We start from the raw sequence: 17,542 nt of genomic DNA, 5'->3' as shown, positions 1-17,542 counted from the left end.
AAATGATTCTGTATTGTGGAGTTCAAGCCCAACTCAATCAGCTTAATCAATGGCTGAATAAATAGTAGTACTCCTAGATTTAAAAAAAATAATTCTATATTAATGAAATTGAAATCCAGTTTGTATTTTAAAAACATTTGATTGGGCCACACCCAGTCTTGTGCAGGGGTTATTCCTGGCTCAGTGCTCAAGGTATTAAACATGGGCCTCTTGCATGCAAAGTAAGTGCTCCCACCCGGTAATCTATTTCTCCAGGTTTCAGCATCTATTTTATATTTATAATACAGTTCATCCCAAAGTATCATATTTCATGTGCTCTGTAGACACATTTGACTGGTGACCGTTGTTGTGCAGCTCAGTTTCAGAATGTTTCTCTGCTTCATTGAAGTCCTAGGTTATCCCACTTGTGGTGTCCCAACCATTCGGTCGGACATTCCTGTCCCTCGGATTTGTAGCATCAGCAGCAGAACAAATTATGGTGAAGAGGGAAATGTCTATTCATTACTATATCCTAACATCTTTGGAAAGAAAGGAATATATGAAAGAGACTTCTTTAAGACCAGATCAAAAAAAGAGGTACGATGTATTATTTAATAAAACTTTAATGAAATGTCAGCTTTTGGTAAATCAAGAAAGATAAAAAAAAGTTCATATGTTAACAGCAACTATTTTTAGGTATTTCGTTAAAATGAATTTTTTTCAGGAGGCAAACCAAGTGGTTTAGAGAAAAGGAGAGTGAAAGTAAAAGTAACAGGCACTCTGGTAAAAGAGAGTGGGGTACCCAAGAGAGAAGCACCCTATTTTAAGTATTTTAAAACTTGAAGCCTAATTCTTTTAGGGGGGATTGGGCCACACCAGGCAATATCAGGGGCTACCCCAGCTCTGTGCTCAGGAGTCACTTTGTTGATTGGGGTCAACATATGTATACTGCAGTGGCTGGGGGAGGCTAGGGGAGGGGTCACTATATGCAGTGCCAGGGATTAAACTGAGTTCAAGCAAGCATCTTAACCCCTGCAGTTACAATACTTGAAGTAGAATTTATCCTATGATAGGAAGCATTATTCATGTCATATATTCACATAAACTACACATATATACACATTAACTAAAGAACATTAAAAATATTTTGATAAATATTTTCCCCCTAAAATATTTTTTTATTTAGCAGTTCTGCTCACTGAGAAAAAAGGGAGTGTCAGTCCCTTCCTCGTTTGAAGGGCTTTATGGTGCTGGGTTTCCAGAAGCAGTGTAAGTTTGAGGGCATCTCTGTCACCCTCTCTCTGTGCTGTGAATTTATGTCTCAGAGTATTCTTAACAAACTCTGAAAGGAAATATTTTCTTTCAGTTTTCTGCACAAAACCTCACCATTGTAAATCATGGCACCTTAAATGAATTTTTTTTGTCTTTTTTTGGGGGGGGGGGCGGTCACACCTGGCAATGCACAGGGGCTATTCCTGGCTCATACACTCAGGAATTTACTCCTGGTGGTGCTCGGGGGACCATAGGAGATGCTGGAACTCCAACCCAGGTCAGCCTTGTGCAAGGCAAATGCCTTACTCATTGTGCTGTACCTCCAGTTTTTTTTTTGTTGTTGTTGTTCTTTGTTTTGTTTTTGGGCCATACCCAGCTGTGTTCTCTCTATGCTCAGGGATCACTTCTGACAGGGTTCATGGGACCATATAGGCTGCCTGAGATTGAACATGGGTCAGCTGCATGCAAGGCAAGTACCCTGCCTCCTATACTATCTCTCTGCCCCCCTAAAATAAAATTTAAAAGGAACAGGTTTTCAAGAAAATACTTTGTTCTGTTGTCGTGTCATCTCTTATACTTCTCTTCTCCCGTGCGCCCCCTACCTTTTTTGGACTTGGAAAAATCTGCTCCTCCTGTCCCAAGCGATTGTCTTCCTAGTGGCAGGGTGAACAGATTAAAGGCTAGAATAGGCTTCTGGGTACCCTGCTCACTAGCAGTCACCTGGGGTTACTAGCAGCGCCTGGTCGGATCATTTTTGGAGCAGATGGTCATCTGGGGGTAGGGTGGGGGCATCTACTTCTTCCGGATCTTCTATTTAGAGCCAGGCATGATGTGTCTTCTTGGACTTCCGATGAAGGGCTCATAGGGCATGAAATGTACCAGTACAAGTTTAATATCAGATTCATTCGAATGATTCATTCTCGACGAGGCTAGGGAAACTCAGAAGACATTGTCTGCCAGCCAGGCCCAGTGAAGGAACGCAGAATCCCGGGCTGCGGGTGAGAGAAGAGACACTTCCGCACCATGTTTCCTCCTCCCTCAAGCTCTCTAAAGGACCCAGAAGTCAAAGTTAAGAGTTGTCAAAATTAAAAACCCAAACTGTACTTTCCAGTCGCAGCTGCCAACGGTTGCTGCTTTTTGCAATTTCAAGTGTATCTGAGTCGGCTGTTAATTTCCCATACGGCTGCATCATTTCTGGGGATCTTTGAATTGCTAAGACTATTCAGGAGAGGTATTCTGCAACTGTTCTAGTCCTTAGAGTTTCCTATTCACTGCCTAATCTTTCTTTCCATTTCCCTCTTGCCTTTTCTCCCTGTTTGCTTCCCAATACATTCCCCCCGCCCCCACCCTTTTCAATCGTTTCATTTTCTTCCCTCTACTCATTTCCTCCACCACTAATTCCTTTGCTTTTTCTGTTTTCCTTGGGACATAAGAAGCATGCTTTCTCTCTCCCTTGATCTCCTTTAGTAATTATCACTTCAAAGAGATTATTTTTTTAAATTAAAAAAAACCTTTTTTTTTTGGCTATGTGTAGCAGTGCTTATGGGTAGTCTTGGCTTCTTGCTTGGGGGCGGCTCCCACCTGTGCTTGGGGGGGGGGGCCCATGTTTGAGGGGGTTTGACAGAGGCCTCCTACATGCCAACCTCCATGGTATAGGCTCCAGCCAACTGAGATGCCTCTCCAGCCTAGAGAGATTGTTGTTAAACAAATTTGCTCGTTTTCAGTATGGTAGGTGCATAGTGTCTACTTGCTCTCTCCCAGGTGCTCATATGCGGCACATCTCTTTGGTATTTCCATATTCATATCTGAAGGTTATATCCAGGTCGATAGGTTACTTTTATAGCCGTTTTAACTTTAAAGAAGAAGAACCAAACAACCAAGGGGTTTATGTGAATCCATAGGACAAAGTGACAGTACATGACTGAGAGGGAGCTCAGGTTCAGTAAACCTTTAATAGTTAGAGAGGAGAGAATCAGTAACTCTTGAACTTATACTTTTTTTTTCCATTTGAATTTTCTTGCTTTTATTTATTTATTTAATTTATTTTTTAAAATTTATTTATTTATTGAATCACTGTGGGAAAAGTTACAAAGCTTTCAGGTTTAAGTCTCGGTCATGCAATTATCAAACACATTTCCCTTCACCAGTACTTATTTTTCACCACCAAGAATCCCAATATACCCCCCCCCCCAAACCCTCCCAATGCCTGTGAGGAAGATGATTTCTAGTTAACACTCTATCTACTTTGATTAGATTCATTGTTTCGGCAAAAGATGCACCATTATTATTTAGAGTTTACACCCTAAAATCAGACCTGCTAAAAAGGCATTGTGAAATAATTTGTTTTCTAGAGCTGGTTACAAGAACCAAATGTTGTTGCGCGGCTGTGATAGGGGCCGCGCGATTTTGGATTTGTGATATTTTACTTATTAAGCCTGGAAGTATTTCTGCCGAGAGTCAGATTCTTGCTTTTATTTTTAATTTAGATTTCTGCTATGTGTTTGGTTTGTGGCGGGTACTTAGACCACAACTGGCTGGGCTCAAGCCTTGCTTGTGGCCCTATGCACAGGGATCCTTCCTGGTATCACCCAGGGGACTGTACCTGGTGATTGAAATCTGGTGGGTGGCATGAGAGACGAGTGCCTTACGTACTCTCCTCTCCCAGCTTCAGCCTTCCCTGTTTTCTTTAAACCTGAAACAGAATTGGTGGCCTCCAAATCCCCACCCCCAAATAAAATTATTTTATATATTGACTAGTACAGTTCAGTACTCTCATAGTTATATTAACAAAGTAATTATAGCACAGTGGGTAGGGTGTTCGCCTTACAAGCGGCCAACATGGCTGACCCGAGTTCGATTCCTCCGCCCCTCTTGGAGAGCCCGGCAAGCTACCGAGAGTATTCGATATGCCAGACACAGTAACAACAAAGTCTCCAATGGAGACGTTACTGGGCCCGCTCGAGCAAATCGATGATCAACGGGAGGGCCTTTACTTTACTTACTATTATTATTATTATTATTATTATTATTATTTTTGCCAATACCCAGTGGTGCTCAGTGCTTACACCTAGCTCTGTGCTCAGAGATCACTCCTGGTGGGGCTCTGGGGAGCGAGCATATGGGGTGCTGGAGGTCGAACCTGGGTTGGCTGCGTGCAAGACAAGTGCCTTACTTGCTGTACTCTATCTCTGACCCATAAAATATATTTGAAAATTTTAAATGAAAACAATTTGGAGAGTTTTATTTTGGGGGCACATCCAGTGGTGTTCAGGTGCTATTCTGGGCTCTGTGCTCGGGGGTGACATGTGTCAGTGCTCAGGGAACAGATATGGTGTCAGGTATTTGAACAAGGGTTACAGCCTCTGCAGCTGCATACAAGGCAAATGCTTCACCTTTGTACCACCTCCAGCCCCCATGAGATACTTTTAAAGTCCAAATTTATAAGCACATGAATTGTGCTTTGACTGCCAATATCTTTTTCTTCTAGATTGCAGATATATTATGTAACATTGGTGTCAAGCTTTCTGATGAAGAGTTTGAAAATGTATGGGATCTTGCATCCAAAAAGCATCATAGAGGAGAAGTCTGTGTTGAGACCATCAGAAATGTTCTAGATGAGTTACAACACGCAGAACGAACCAAGCATAAAACAAACAAGTGATATTTTTTGGACTTCACACATTTAAACAGAAAAATTGTTAAATCTGTCAGGTTCAGTTCATTTTGGGTTTAGTTATTTTGCTATATTTCAGCAATCACTGTGATAAGATTCATATGTTTGAATGGGAATAAATGAGACTTGTGATTTAAAATTTGATCTTTTTTTTGGGGGGGGGGGCATGCCTTGCTATGCCAAGGTGCTATTCCCGGATCTGTGCTGGGAGGGTTACTCTGGAGGTGTGTGTGTGAGGGGGAGTGGAGTGTTTGGGGACCATGTGGTGCCATGATTGGAACCTGAGCCTCCTGCATGCAAAACATGTTATCCAGACCACTGTACTGTGTTTCCACTCTTACATTTTATTTATCTATTTTCTGTACAGCAGTTTGGCACGTGTGTACAATTATATAGATCATTGGGGTGAAGGACTGGAGTAGATCACTGAGAGCATATGACCACTGGTGGACCTGTGAGGTGACCACAGGTAATTGAAATTGACAACTGATAATTGAAAGACAAATTTTTAATCAGTAAATTCTCTGTGATCTAAACCTTTTGTTGTTTGTCGTCTATTAGTACAAAAAAGATTACTGTTTAATTTTGATATTGTAGTGATTCTAGAGTCTATTATTACTCTGAAGAAAGGGTGGGAGGGAGGAGCCTGAGACAATGGTAGAGGTAACATATGTGGCGTTGGAATGTTGTATGCAGGAATATTCATTCAACCCCCTTTCTTACCTCCAGTAAACAGATCTCTAGAGGAATTAAAGTAACTCCAAAAGTTTAAATTTATTCTTAGGTATAGTTCCTATATACATCCACCCATTCTTCTACTCATCCATCCATCCTTCCATCCATCCTTTCATCCATCCTTCCATCCTTTGGTTAAGCCTCCTTTTAGTCTTGTTTCCTGAATGAAACCACAAAGGAATGTGTTTCCCCGTTCACAACAGTAGAGGGCACCCTAGCATTTCCAAACTTAGCGATGAGCATTTGCTCACAGAACATAGCTGAAGACATTCAATCTTTGGGGCAAAAGGGAGAATATTAAATTGAATAGAGGAGACTGTTTCCCAGTGCATTTTCCCAAAATCCATTTTCTCCTCTTATTTATGGAAATAATTAGTCTTGGAAGAAGCATTTTATTATTTTTATTTTAAAAAGTAGCACTGCATGTAGCTCCCATTGTTCAACGATTTGCTCAAGCGGGCACCAGTAACGTCTCCATTGTGAGACTTGTTACTGTTTCTGGCATATCATATGCCACGGGGAGCTTGCCAGGCTAGAAGAGTTTAATAGTTTGATTTAGACAAATGTAAGAAGAGAGGGAGGGAGGGAGAGAGAGAGAAAGAGAGAGAGAGAAAGAGAGAGAGAGAGAGAGAAAGCACATGTCACAGTGAACTGTTTATTATTATTTTTGAATTTTAGGCACTGTGACTTATAATGCTGTTAATGACAGGTTTCATGTATACGATGTCTCAATCACACACACTCCACAAGCATGTGTTTCCCACTGACCCCCTCCCTGCCTACGGCCCTCACCTGTACCCCATAGTAGGCTGAATTCTGTTCTCTTGTCCTCAGGCCAGATCTCAGGTTCTCTTGCCTGTGACCACTCTTTACCTTGCCAAAAAAACCCATTTTAAATAGGAAGCTAGACTGGACACTTTTATGGACGATGAGTCATGCCTGTGGAATAAGCAGGTGAAGGTGAAATATCCAGATGAGATATGAATAAATATACAAGTAAGTCACTGTTTTCACACCTCATGTTCCTATAGTGTTCAGCACAGTCTTGTTAATGGTAAAATATATTAAAGTCATAAAATTTAATAAATCCAGGCTGTCCTGGTTCAGGCAAATAAACTTAACACACTTTCACAACAGGGTCAACAAACCAAGAAATTTGTTGGAAATATTATGTGGACCAATAAAAGGTAATTTTATTTTATGTAATAGCCTCTTAGGAAAACTCACCGTGGCTTGATGTGAAGAGCTGGGCTAGTTCAGGGTTAGCACCCCAATCAGAAACCAACAATGAAGATAGACTTGAAGGGCATTCCTCCTATTATAAAACATTTACAATAATAACCTTGTAAAAAATAATGGGATCTATTTAAAGCTCATTTATTTCCCTGCTAAGTGGCAATTTCCCATCACTCAAAATGCTAATACTTCCTCCTGAAACCCTAGGGATAATCCAATTCATGTGTGTTCATTAAAAAAAAGATGGTTAAAATAAGCAGGTGATTCTGTTTTAATAATATCTGTCCTGCCAGCAATAAGACAGTCTCAGGTGCAAATAAATATATCAACAAACAGATTTTCTTTAAAGCACACGGGGTCTCATATCATTTCCAAATTAGCCAATTAGCATGATGCTATTGGAAGTGCTAATTAAAAAGTGCATTTAGACTCAGAAATGTTTCCTGAGAGTAATCTGGAGCATATAGTCCTTATTCCACCTGTAATTACTCTGCTGATTTTCTACTCTGTAGAGAGAGGTGAATACACCTTCATCTAGGAAGAGGAAAAATAGTTTTTATTTGCTTCTGGAATGAGTGCATAAGTTGAATTGATCAATAAACACCTTTATTTATTTATACTGCTGAGGATCGAAGTCAGGACCTCATGTTTGAGAAACTTAATGCTTATCACTGGGCCATTTTCCAGGTCCTTAAACAGAGAACTTTCTTTTTGGTTTTGTTTTTGGGATAAAGGTACTCAGGGCTTATTCCTGGCTTTGTGCTCAGGTATCACTCCTGGTGAAGCTTAGGGGATCATATAGGATCTTTTGGGAATTGAACCTGTGTCAGCCGCATGCAAGACAAATGCTTACCTACTGTACTGTCGCTCCAATTGCACTAAGTATGGCTCTTTTCCTGCATGTGGCTTACGGGGGTTCAATCTCGTGTGCCTCACATGATCCCCTGAACCCCCTAGCAGGAGTGATCCCTGATCACTGAGCATAGGTAAACCCTGAACTATGTCAGATGTGGCCAAAACAAAACAAAACAAAACAAATACTCCCCAAACCAGCTTTCTAAAGTAGAGGTATGGTGGTGGGACAAAAGAATGATGTCTTTGCCCAGAGATAAACCTGTTTGACTAGGTAGATATAATTTTATAAGTATATTTCTTCAAATTTTGGAGTAGTATATCTATCACAGAATTCTCAGGCATCGTAGGAAAGTTTTGCTGGCATAGGTTTAAGGTTTGGAGATGGCAGGGAATGAATGTGAAATTTATATTTGATTATGTTTAAATTAGTACCTTTCAAAGTTTGGTATATATCTAAAATAATCAGTAAATCTTAAAATGTAGATTATATTTTGTTGGCGACTTCCAAGAGATACTCAGGAAGACTGGGGGCTGCTCAGTGATAGTCATTTGGGCCAATGGTTCAGTGCTATAGACCTGCAAATATCGTGCTTCATGAATCTTTCAGTGCTGTGGACTACTGGGGCAGCCCTGGCAGTTTTTGGGGACCTGTTGGACACATCTGATAATGCTTGGGAGACCACATAGTGCCTGGAGCTGTACTCTGGTTGGACCATGTCAGATACTGAACAATTTGCACCCAACGCCTATAGATCCTTTTTACAAAATTAGCATTTAATTGACCTCCAGAACCAGCCACAACCATGCTGAGACCACTCTCCGCACGCATGAAGGTACTGGCAGAGGAACAAAGGCATGCGGGTCCCGGGGCTGAGATCTCCAAGCCTGCTCAGATCGGGGCTGAACATTCTCTACCTAGATCCTCCATCTTCCAGTAGGCAGGGGTCACACCCACCACCTGACCCCCAGCACCGTGTAATCCCATCAATGGCCAAGACCCAGAGATTATAAAACCTCGCTCCCGGAAGAGAACAGCACAGAGTCTCCTGCCCCGCACCTAGCTGTCCTCGCTGGGGTCCCTTGGAGAAGGGCAGGTTGAGTTTCCCTCCCTGCCCCGAGCAGAGCTCCAGCAGCCGAAGACCTCCAGAACCAGCCACAACCATGCTGAGACCACTCTCCACACGCATGAAGGTACCGGCAGAAGAACAAAGTCATGCGGGTCCCCGGGCTGAGATCTCTAAGCTTGCTCGGATCGGGGCTGAGCATCCTCTACCCAGATCCTCCATCTTCCAGTAGGCAGGGGTCACACCTACCAACTGGCCCCCTGGCGCCATGTAATCCCATCAACGGCCAAGACCCAGAGACTATAAAACCCAGCTCCCCGAAGCGCGCGGCCGCATTTTCAGCCTTGCAACATCTTATTATCTTATTCTTTCTTTGGACAACCTGGCAGGCTACCAAATGTAACCTGCCCACATGGCAGAGTCTGGCAAACTCCCCGTGGCGTACCCAATATGCCAAATACCAGTAACAATGATGGGTCTCATTCTCCTAACCCTGAAAGAGCCTTGAATATGGCACTTTTTTAAAGTCTCAGAGCAAGGACGAAGGAGACGTTACTGGGGCCTGCTCGAGGCAATCAACGAACAACAGGATGATCGTGATAGTGATTTAATTGATGTACAGTATTTATTTTTTAGTTTTAGATATACAACATAATGATTTCAATATTTATCTTGTGAAATGATCATCACAAGTCTCTTTAACACCTTCTGTTGGCAACTTTGAAATTTGGACTCCTGTCTTATGGACTGTTGTTCCCATGTTACATATCACACACTATCACTATCACTATCACCCTGTCGTTCATCGATTTGCTTGAGCACGCACCAGTAACTTTTCTATTCATCCCTGTCACGTGCTAGTGTAGCCTGATGACATATTGAAGGCTCTTTTAGGGTCAGGGGTATGAGGACCATCATTGTTAATGTTTTTGGCATACCAAGTATGCCAAGGGTAGCTTGCCAGGCTCTGCTGTGCAGGCAGGATACTCTTGGTAGCTTGCCGGGCTCACCTAAAGGGATGGAGTCTTATGGGACAGCCTTTAATCACCTATACAGGTGTTCTCAGTCAGGCATATATGTGGGCAGTAGCCTGCCAGGTTCTCTGAGAGCAAGAACTAGATAATAAGAAGTCACACAGCTGCAAATGCGTCCGTGTACTTCCGGGAGCTTGGTTTTATAGTCTCTGGATCCTGGCCGTTAATGGGGTTACATGGTAGTTGGTGGGTGTAACTGTCTAGCTACTGGAAGATGGGGGATCTGGGTGGAGGAGACCCAGTCCCGAACCGAGCAGGCTTGGAGATCTCAGCCCCGAGTTCCACATGCCTGGGTTTTCTGCCAGTTCCTTCATGTGTGAGGCTGGTCCAAGCGTGTGGAGAGTGGTCTCAGCATGGCTGTGGCTGGGTCCCGGAGGTCTTCAGCTGTCTGGGGGCTCTGCTCAGAGCAGAGAGGAAAACTCAACCTGCCCTCCTCCAGGGGGCTTCAGTGAGGACAGCCAGGCGTGGGGACAGGAGACTGTGCCTTGTTCTCTTCCGGGAGCTTGGTTTTATAGTCTCTTGGTTTTATATCACCTTTGATTTATTTGGTAACTGGAAGCTGGTACTTTTAGATCCTGTTTTGCTCTTCCTACACTCTCTTCCCTATGATCACCAATGATTTGTCTTTTTCTTCCACATATGAATAAAATTGTGTGGTATTTGTCTCTGCCTTCTTTCACTTAACATAATACCGTTAAGGTCCATCCATGTTGTTGCAAATAGCACTCTTTACTTTTTTCCTTGATTAAATAATATTCTAGTGCACTGATACACATCTTTTTTTATTCACTGAAAGACACTTAGATTGTGTTCATATCTTGGTTCTTGTAAATAATGCTACAGTGAACAAAGCAATTGAATAAATGAACAACATTCATTTTTTGTATTTTAATTTTATTTATATAAATACATGGAAGTGGCATTGTTAGATAAATGGTAGTTTTAGTTTTAGCTCACAAAGGAAATGTGACACAATTTTCTAGAGTGACTACAGAAATTTATATTCCCATTAATAGTGCATGAGAGTATACTTTTTCCATGTTCTCATCAAAAGTTGTTATTTTTGATAATAACCATTCTGACAAGAGTTCAGTGGTATCTCATTGTGATTTTTAACTTGAATTTCCCTGACAATTGAACCTTGAATTCTCTTCATATGTTTGATGGCTATCTGTATTTTTTCTTTGGAAGAAGGTCTTCTTCCTATTTTAAAATGGGATTATTTAGAACGGAATGAGTTCTTTGTTTATTTTGAAATTAACTTGTAGCAAGAATCACAAATAGTTCTTCCCTTCAATAGGTTGCCTAGTCGATTTTGTTGGTAGTTGACTTTGCTATACATAGTTTGGTATCATTTTATTGATTTACTTTTGCTTTTTGCTCTTGCCTTTGGAGAAAAATCCAGAAAAAATCACTAAAGCTTATATTAGGAGATTAGCCTCCTATGTCCTCTTCTAGAAAATTTCTTAAATTTCACTGATTGATTTTGTCCTTTCTGGAAGTTCTGAGGGTCACAAGGTTTATATCTGGGGCATCAATCCCTGGGCTCTGTGCATGCAAGGAATACACTCCACCCTTTGGTTTCAGATATGATATTATGATATTTGTCTTTTTTTGAGTTATTTTTGGATATAATATAAGATAGTGGTACAGTTTTGATCTTTTGCATACAGCTGTCCAGATTTCTTTTTACCATTTTATGGAAGAGGCATTTCCCACCCCACTGAAATTTTTATCTTTGTTTCAAATTAATTGCTTGCACACTAATGGGTTTATTTCTTTGCCTCCATGGGCTGGAATGATAGCACAGCAGGTAGGGTGTTTTCCTTGCACGTGGCTGACCGGAGTTCGATTCCTCCCAGCAAGAGAGTATCCCACCCTCATGGCAGAGCCCGACAATCTCCCCATGGAGTATTGGATATGCCAAAGAACAGTAACAACAAGTCTCACAATGGAGACGTTACTGGTGCCTGCTCGAGCAAATCAATGAATAATGGAAGGACAGGGGTACAGAGCTATTCAATTGAGCTATGTACCTGTTTCCAACATCATGGTTTAGTTTGTAGTAGCTTTTAATATAGGTACAAATAATGTAATGCTTTCAACCTTTCCTTTCTCAAAATTTCTTTGATTGTTTTGGATCTTTTGCAGTGTCAGCGTAATAGAAAATTCTCCATCTTGGAAATCCTGGAAATAAATATCTATTTTTTGACAATCAGAGTCATCAGATGACTTTTTCCTTCTGAAATTGTGGTCCAAGAAGACCACCTTAATATAGATGATTGATTGTTTTTTAGTAGAAAAAACTAACATAAAGCAGTGCCTAGTAAGGGAAAGAAAAGAGTCCCAACTAAAATAATTATGCACTTTGATTCACCTTTGCCTGAACTTGCACTTATGTGAGTAAACATAAATTGCTTTTTCGTCAATCTGTTTTTGCTCTAACATAAATGATTATGACTATTGTAGCTCAATTTTTCTTGATTAGTCCACACTGAAGAAAGTAAGAAGTGGGAATGGTATGGTCAATGAGGTAGAGTCTTTGACTAGTGGCTTAAATGCACCACTCATCCTGGGTTCTTCTCTCTTTATTTCCCTCCCACACTGAGTCTTGTTTTTTTTTTTTTAATAATTCATTGAATCATCATGAGTTTCAGGGGTATAATGTCTATGCATTAATCTCTTCACCAGTGGCCTACTTCCTTCCATCCATCCAAAATGTTTCCAGTTTCCCTCCTTCTCCAGCCTCTCTCTCTGATGGGCACTCCCTCACCTCTACGCAGTTTGGTTTACAATACTGTCACTGATTTGTTATTACGCATATCTCTTTATCTCCTCTAAGAAACCAGTTCAGAGTGACCACTTCCCTCTATTAATGTTGTAGTGGTCCCTTCCCTGCCCTACCGATCCTTCCCAGACAGTGTCAAACTTCCTACCAAAGACCCATTCTCCCGCACTTCATTTCTTTAATCTTTGGGCATTAGTTACTCCCTTACCATGTGTTTTTAAATCCTGCAAATGAGCAGTGAACCTGGGTTTTATTGTGTGATTATCTGGTGTTTGCATTTTGGAACTGATCATCTTGAAAGGATTCTTCTTGGAACCTCACTGCATTGTCAAATGGAATTCCAGAACACTTTTAGAGAGAAAAGGCACGTGGAGAACTCCACAGGGCTGAGATAGAAAATGGAGAGAGAAAACTGACAGAGGAACAGGAGGCACCCCCAGCTGAGCGCCTAGTTGAGCACAGCAACTATTTGATGTAGTCAGCACTTCCGGAGTTGAAAAAGTGCCTAGTTACGACCAGTCAGCACAAGGAATGATGAGAAATAATTGTTTTCCTCATTCCTTTTGTTGTTGCTGCTGTTATTTGACATGCTGTAGGTGCTCAGGGATCACTCTTGGCTCTATGCTCAGAGCCCATGCCTGATGATGATCAAGGGATTGGATAGACCATATGCATTGCTAGGGATTAGCCAGGTTTTGCTGCATGCAAAGTGAGCATCTTAACCCTTGTGTTACCTCTCTGGTCCTTGTTATCCTAACAAACTAAATTTTGGGGTACTATGTTGGCAGCATAAAGTAACTGAAACAGCCAGCTTCAATATAGAGTAAATCTTGTTTTATAAAGAGTAAATCATAAATACTTATCTAAGTTAAAGTGCCAATGATATGCTTGCCTTCATTCATTTGTTTATTTGACGCAAGCATTTAGTAAATGTCCCCTATGCATTAGGCAATACAAATTTGTGTTCTAGGTTCTAGGAAAAAACTATAACTGGTGAGAAAATGTGAATAATTACCATATAAACAAAGAAAAAAATTTTTTAAATGTATCTCTTTCAGAAAAATTAAAATGACTGTGCCTTGAATGCCTTGACTGTGAAGAAAATGACTTCTGACTAATCAATATTGACAATTAAATCTGCCAGACAAAATTATGCCAAAAGGAAGGAGCTTATGTTTAAGGCTTTATCCTTTGAGGTGTATGAAAGTTTTCTACATTTATGGACAAATGAGTTATTTCGAGGTTTAAAACATTTTCATTGTAAGAAGTCACCATTTCCTGCTTTAAAATCCATTCCTTCACTGGGAGGCTTTAATCTGGAAAGCCTTCTGCAGAAAAAACATGAAAATCATGACCCCAGTTTGGATTTGGTTTTTGCCACAGCTTTGATATGCTTTAACCTCTTGATTTGATCAATTCACCACTTCACATCTGAGCATCTGAACATCAATGTGTTCATAAAGCTGACATTCCAATTATACCTTACTCTTTAGGGCCATAGAAGGCCTATGAAACCACAGGGTCTGACTCTGCAACATGAGAGGGAAGACACATGTTGCTTCTATTTTTTTGTTTGTTTGTTTTGGGTCATACTGGTGGTGTAGGGCTTACTTCTAGCTTTGTACTCAATGGTCATTTCTGGCAGCGTGCAGGGAACCATATAGTGTGTGGGGGATTGAACCTGAGTGAGCTGCACACAAGGCAAGTACCTCCTGGATCTGAGAGCATGGACTCTTGAGCTCTGCGAACTTCTCAGCAATGTTTTTGACAGTGGCTTCTTCTCTCAGCAATGTGACATTGCTTCTTCATCAGGGCTGCCTTCAGGAACCTCCGGGACCCCAATGATTCTTATGTTGTTTCTATTAAATTAATCCCAAAGTTCTCTTGTCAGCTCTTTATTTATTTTGAGGTTTTCCCTCCCGTCTGCTATTGTCTGGATGCTTTCTCATCTTGAAACTCTCTGATTCTGTCCTCAGCAGCTGTTACTCTGCTGCTGAGGCCTTCCAGTGAGTTTTTCATTTTGCCTACCAAGTTTTTCAGTTCTGTCATTTCTGTTTGTAATTTTCTCATTTATATTCTCATCTTCTCATATTTTATTGGCGGTCCATTACATTGTTTCTTTGAGGTCCTTATGGATCTTCAGCAACTCTCTAAGTTCCTTATTAGAGAGGTTATATTGCTTGTTATTACTGGTTGAGTCTTCTGGGCTACCATATTCACTCACCACGCCTGGTGGGGCTCTGTGTTGCTTTGCCATTGTGATTTGAAGTTGCTTCTTTTGAGTGGGTGGGTGACTACAGTTGGAATGTCTTTGTATGTTCAATGTGAGTTATGGAGAGGTGAAGAAATGAATGGATGTGGAGTGTACTGTAGCAGTCATGCTCTTTGCTGTTGGGGATAATCCTAGAGGGGGCCAGGGGAGTACCAAGCAGACCCTTGCTGCTGGCTGCCACTGGGCTTGCATCAGTGTCTTGGACTGGGGCTGGTAAGCTAGGTTTTAGGGGGAGGGTTAGTCTTTCCTTTCCTCTGTCCTTCCTTGTTCCTTCTTTTATTGTTATTATTTCCTCCCCTCTGTGTACTATTTTCTACTCTCTTCATTTTTACTATATATATTATGCATAATACATATATACCTATATTATAAGGTATCCAAATGGGGAAGTGATAATAAAGTGTGATCTTTACTGTATCAGGAGAGGTAGAAACCCTCCTTCATGTGGCCAGAGCATTTGTGATTTCTAGTCAGAGAGCATTTTCTATTTTCCACAGTGTCTCTGCGATTTCCACCTCCCAAACTATACTGAGCTCCACGGTCCAAACCTTCCATTACTACTGTGCTTCCAGCACCCACTCCAATGCCTGACACCTAGGAGCCTAATAAGAATCTATTGGATGAATAAATGCTCTGTGGATATTTTAAAAAGCATTATATTCATTTCTAAAGTCATAAAAATGATTGTGTGCTTGGCAAGTAATAAAAATTAATCTTTATAATGAGTGGCCAGGGGCGGAGAGATAGCTTGATAGGTTGAGTGCATACTTTATATGTGGGAGCCCAACACCACCTGATTCCTTGTGCATTGCTGGGGACCACCCTTGAGCTCAGAGTTAGGAGTTCTCCCTTAGGACTACTGAGTGTGATATTTCCCCCTCTGTACCCCCCCCCCCGAAAGAATGAATAGTCATGGTATTGTGAATATTAGTTTTTATTGTGGAGTAAAATACCTATACTAGGAAGAGGGCAGTAAGGAATAGTCTGGGCTGGGGAAGATAGCACAATTAAGGCACTTGTTAAGGCACTTGCACAGCTCACCTCAGTTAGAACCTGCACACCAGGAGTAACCCCTGAGTTCAGATCCAGGAGTAACCTCTGAGCACTGTAAAGGGTGGCTCCATCCTCACAGTCCCTTCAAGAAAAATACCAAAATACCAATTAAGTTGGAAGGGGTGACAGGGATCAAGATCTACTTCTGGAGGCCGGAGTGATAGTACAGTGAGTAGGGTGTTTGCCTTGCACGTGGCCGACCCAAGTTCAACCCCCACATCCCATATGGTCCCCCTCAAGCAACGCCAGAAGTAATTCCTGAGTGCAGAGCCAGGAGTTACCCCTGAGCATCGTTGGGTGTAACAAAAAAAGCCTTCTTCTGCCACATGTTTTCTTGAAGTAAACACAGCTTCTCTCACAAGCTTCTGATTTCTTTTTGGTTTGGTTTTATGGTTAAGGTGGCAAATTTTATGACATGTATGTTTTAGAATCATGAAAATTCGTAGAGGCCTTCCCTCAAAAATGACACAGATGGGGAAAATGCAGGTTGTATACTTCAGCCTCACTGTGTGGATGCTGTTCCCGGGTCAGCCTCATCTTGTCCCTGCTTTGTCCCCATGCCTAGTGGGTGTGACCCTCCCCCCACAATGTCACTTGCTAGGCCTCATGGATTTGACTCCTCCATAAGAGTCAGTCATCACTGACTCTACACAGCAAGGCTGCCCAAGTCCCCATGGCCACTCCCGCATTACAGACAGGGCAACAAGGCTCAGAGGTGGAACGACTGCCCCGTGATCTCACGGTCAAGGATGAGAAAGATCCAGACTCTGGCGAGTGATTCTAAACTAGCACCAGATTCTTGAAGCTACAGTTACTTCTGTGATATTGAATTCTCAACCACACAGGGCCAAATTGCCCCTCTGGGGCCTCTAGGGTCTAGAGAAATATATCCCCACCACTAAGACAAGCACAGTGGGATTGATTTACTGAGCAATGATGGAACTGGAGAGTCAAGAGGCTAAGAAGCCTGATTCCCTCTTTGGGTTGGGAAGAGTCGAAGGTTTCTGGCATTCAAATGGGAACCCAACACAGAGTTCTTGGCTGCTCCCTATCTCCTTACCCCAAAATCAATAATAGCATATTTCTAGGGAAAACAGCACTGTGTGACTGAGGTGAGTCTAGCTGGATCAACTTTAGTCTTACCTGTATTCAGGGCAAGGAAGAGAGGGCTTTCCAATTAGATGGTTTGGGATAGAGATTCAGGGAAAGAGAAAATATAGTTCAAGAGACAGAGAATCAAGGAATTTGGATAGACTGTGAGGTGTGTAGTTGTTGTGGAACACAGCTATAGAAATTCACAGGTCTGGTTGATTTGAAAAAGCTCTAAATCAAATGGGTTATGTTCTTGATGTGCAACTGTTGTGCTGTGAAGGAGTGATTCTGACATTCTTCCACCAACTTATTCATTCAATTAATATTAAATGAACACCTAATATTTAATCAAACCTACTCAGGGTTGTAAAATTGTAATGAAAAACTGTGCTCTCATGTTCCAGCATTCAGGAACTTTATAGTCTGGTACTGGAGTCAGAGTTAATCAAATAATGCAAACAAAGCTGAGCACCATAAAGGTCTCAACAC

General features: G+C 41.5%; 1 protein-coding gene across 1 annotated transcript in view; it reads left to right on the top strand.

The window, feature by feature from the left end:
• Window positions 1-4,912, top strand: part of EFHB (EF-hand domain family member B) — a 64,398-nt gene extending 59,486 nt beyond the window's left edge. Inside the window, exons 12-13 of the mRNA XM_056129306.1 lie at window positions 395-576; window positions 4,739-4,912. Coding sequence (XP_055985281.1) covers window positions 395-576; window positions 4,739-4,912 — 356 coding nt within the window. The remainder of the gene's footprint in view (window positions 1-394; window positions 577-4,738) is intronic.
• Window positions 4,913-17,542: the final 12,630 nt, after the last annotated feature.

Source organism: Sorex fumeus, unplaced genomic scaffold (assembly GCF_029834395.1).
Source record: "Sorex fumeus unplaced genomic scaffold, SorFum_2.1 ptg000072l, whole genome shotgun sequence".
NCBI lineage: Eukaryota > Metazoa > Chordata > Mammalia > Eulipotyphla > Soricidae > Sorex > Sorex fumeus.
This window is presented reverse-complemented; position numbering and strand designations above follow the sequence as displayed.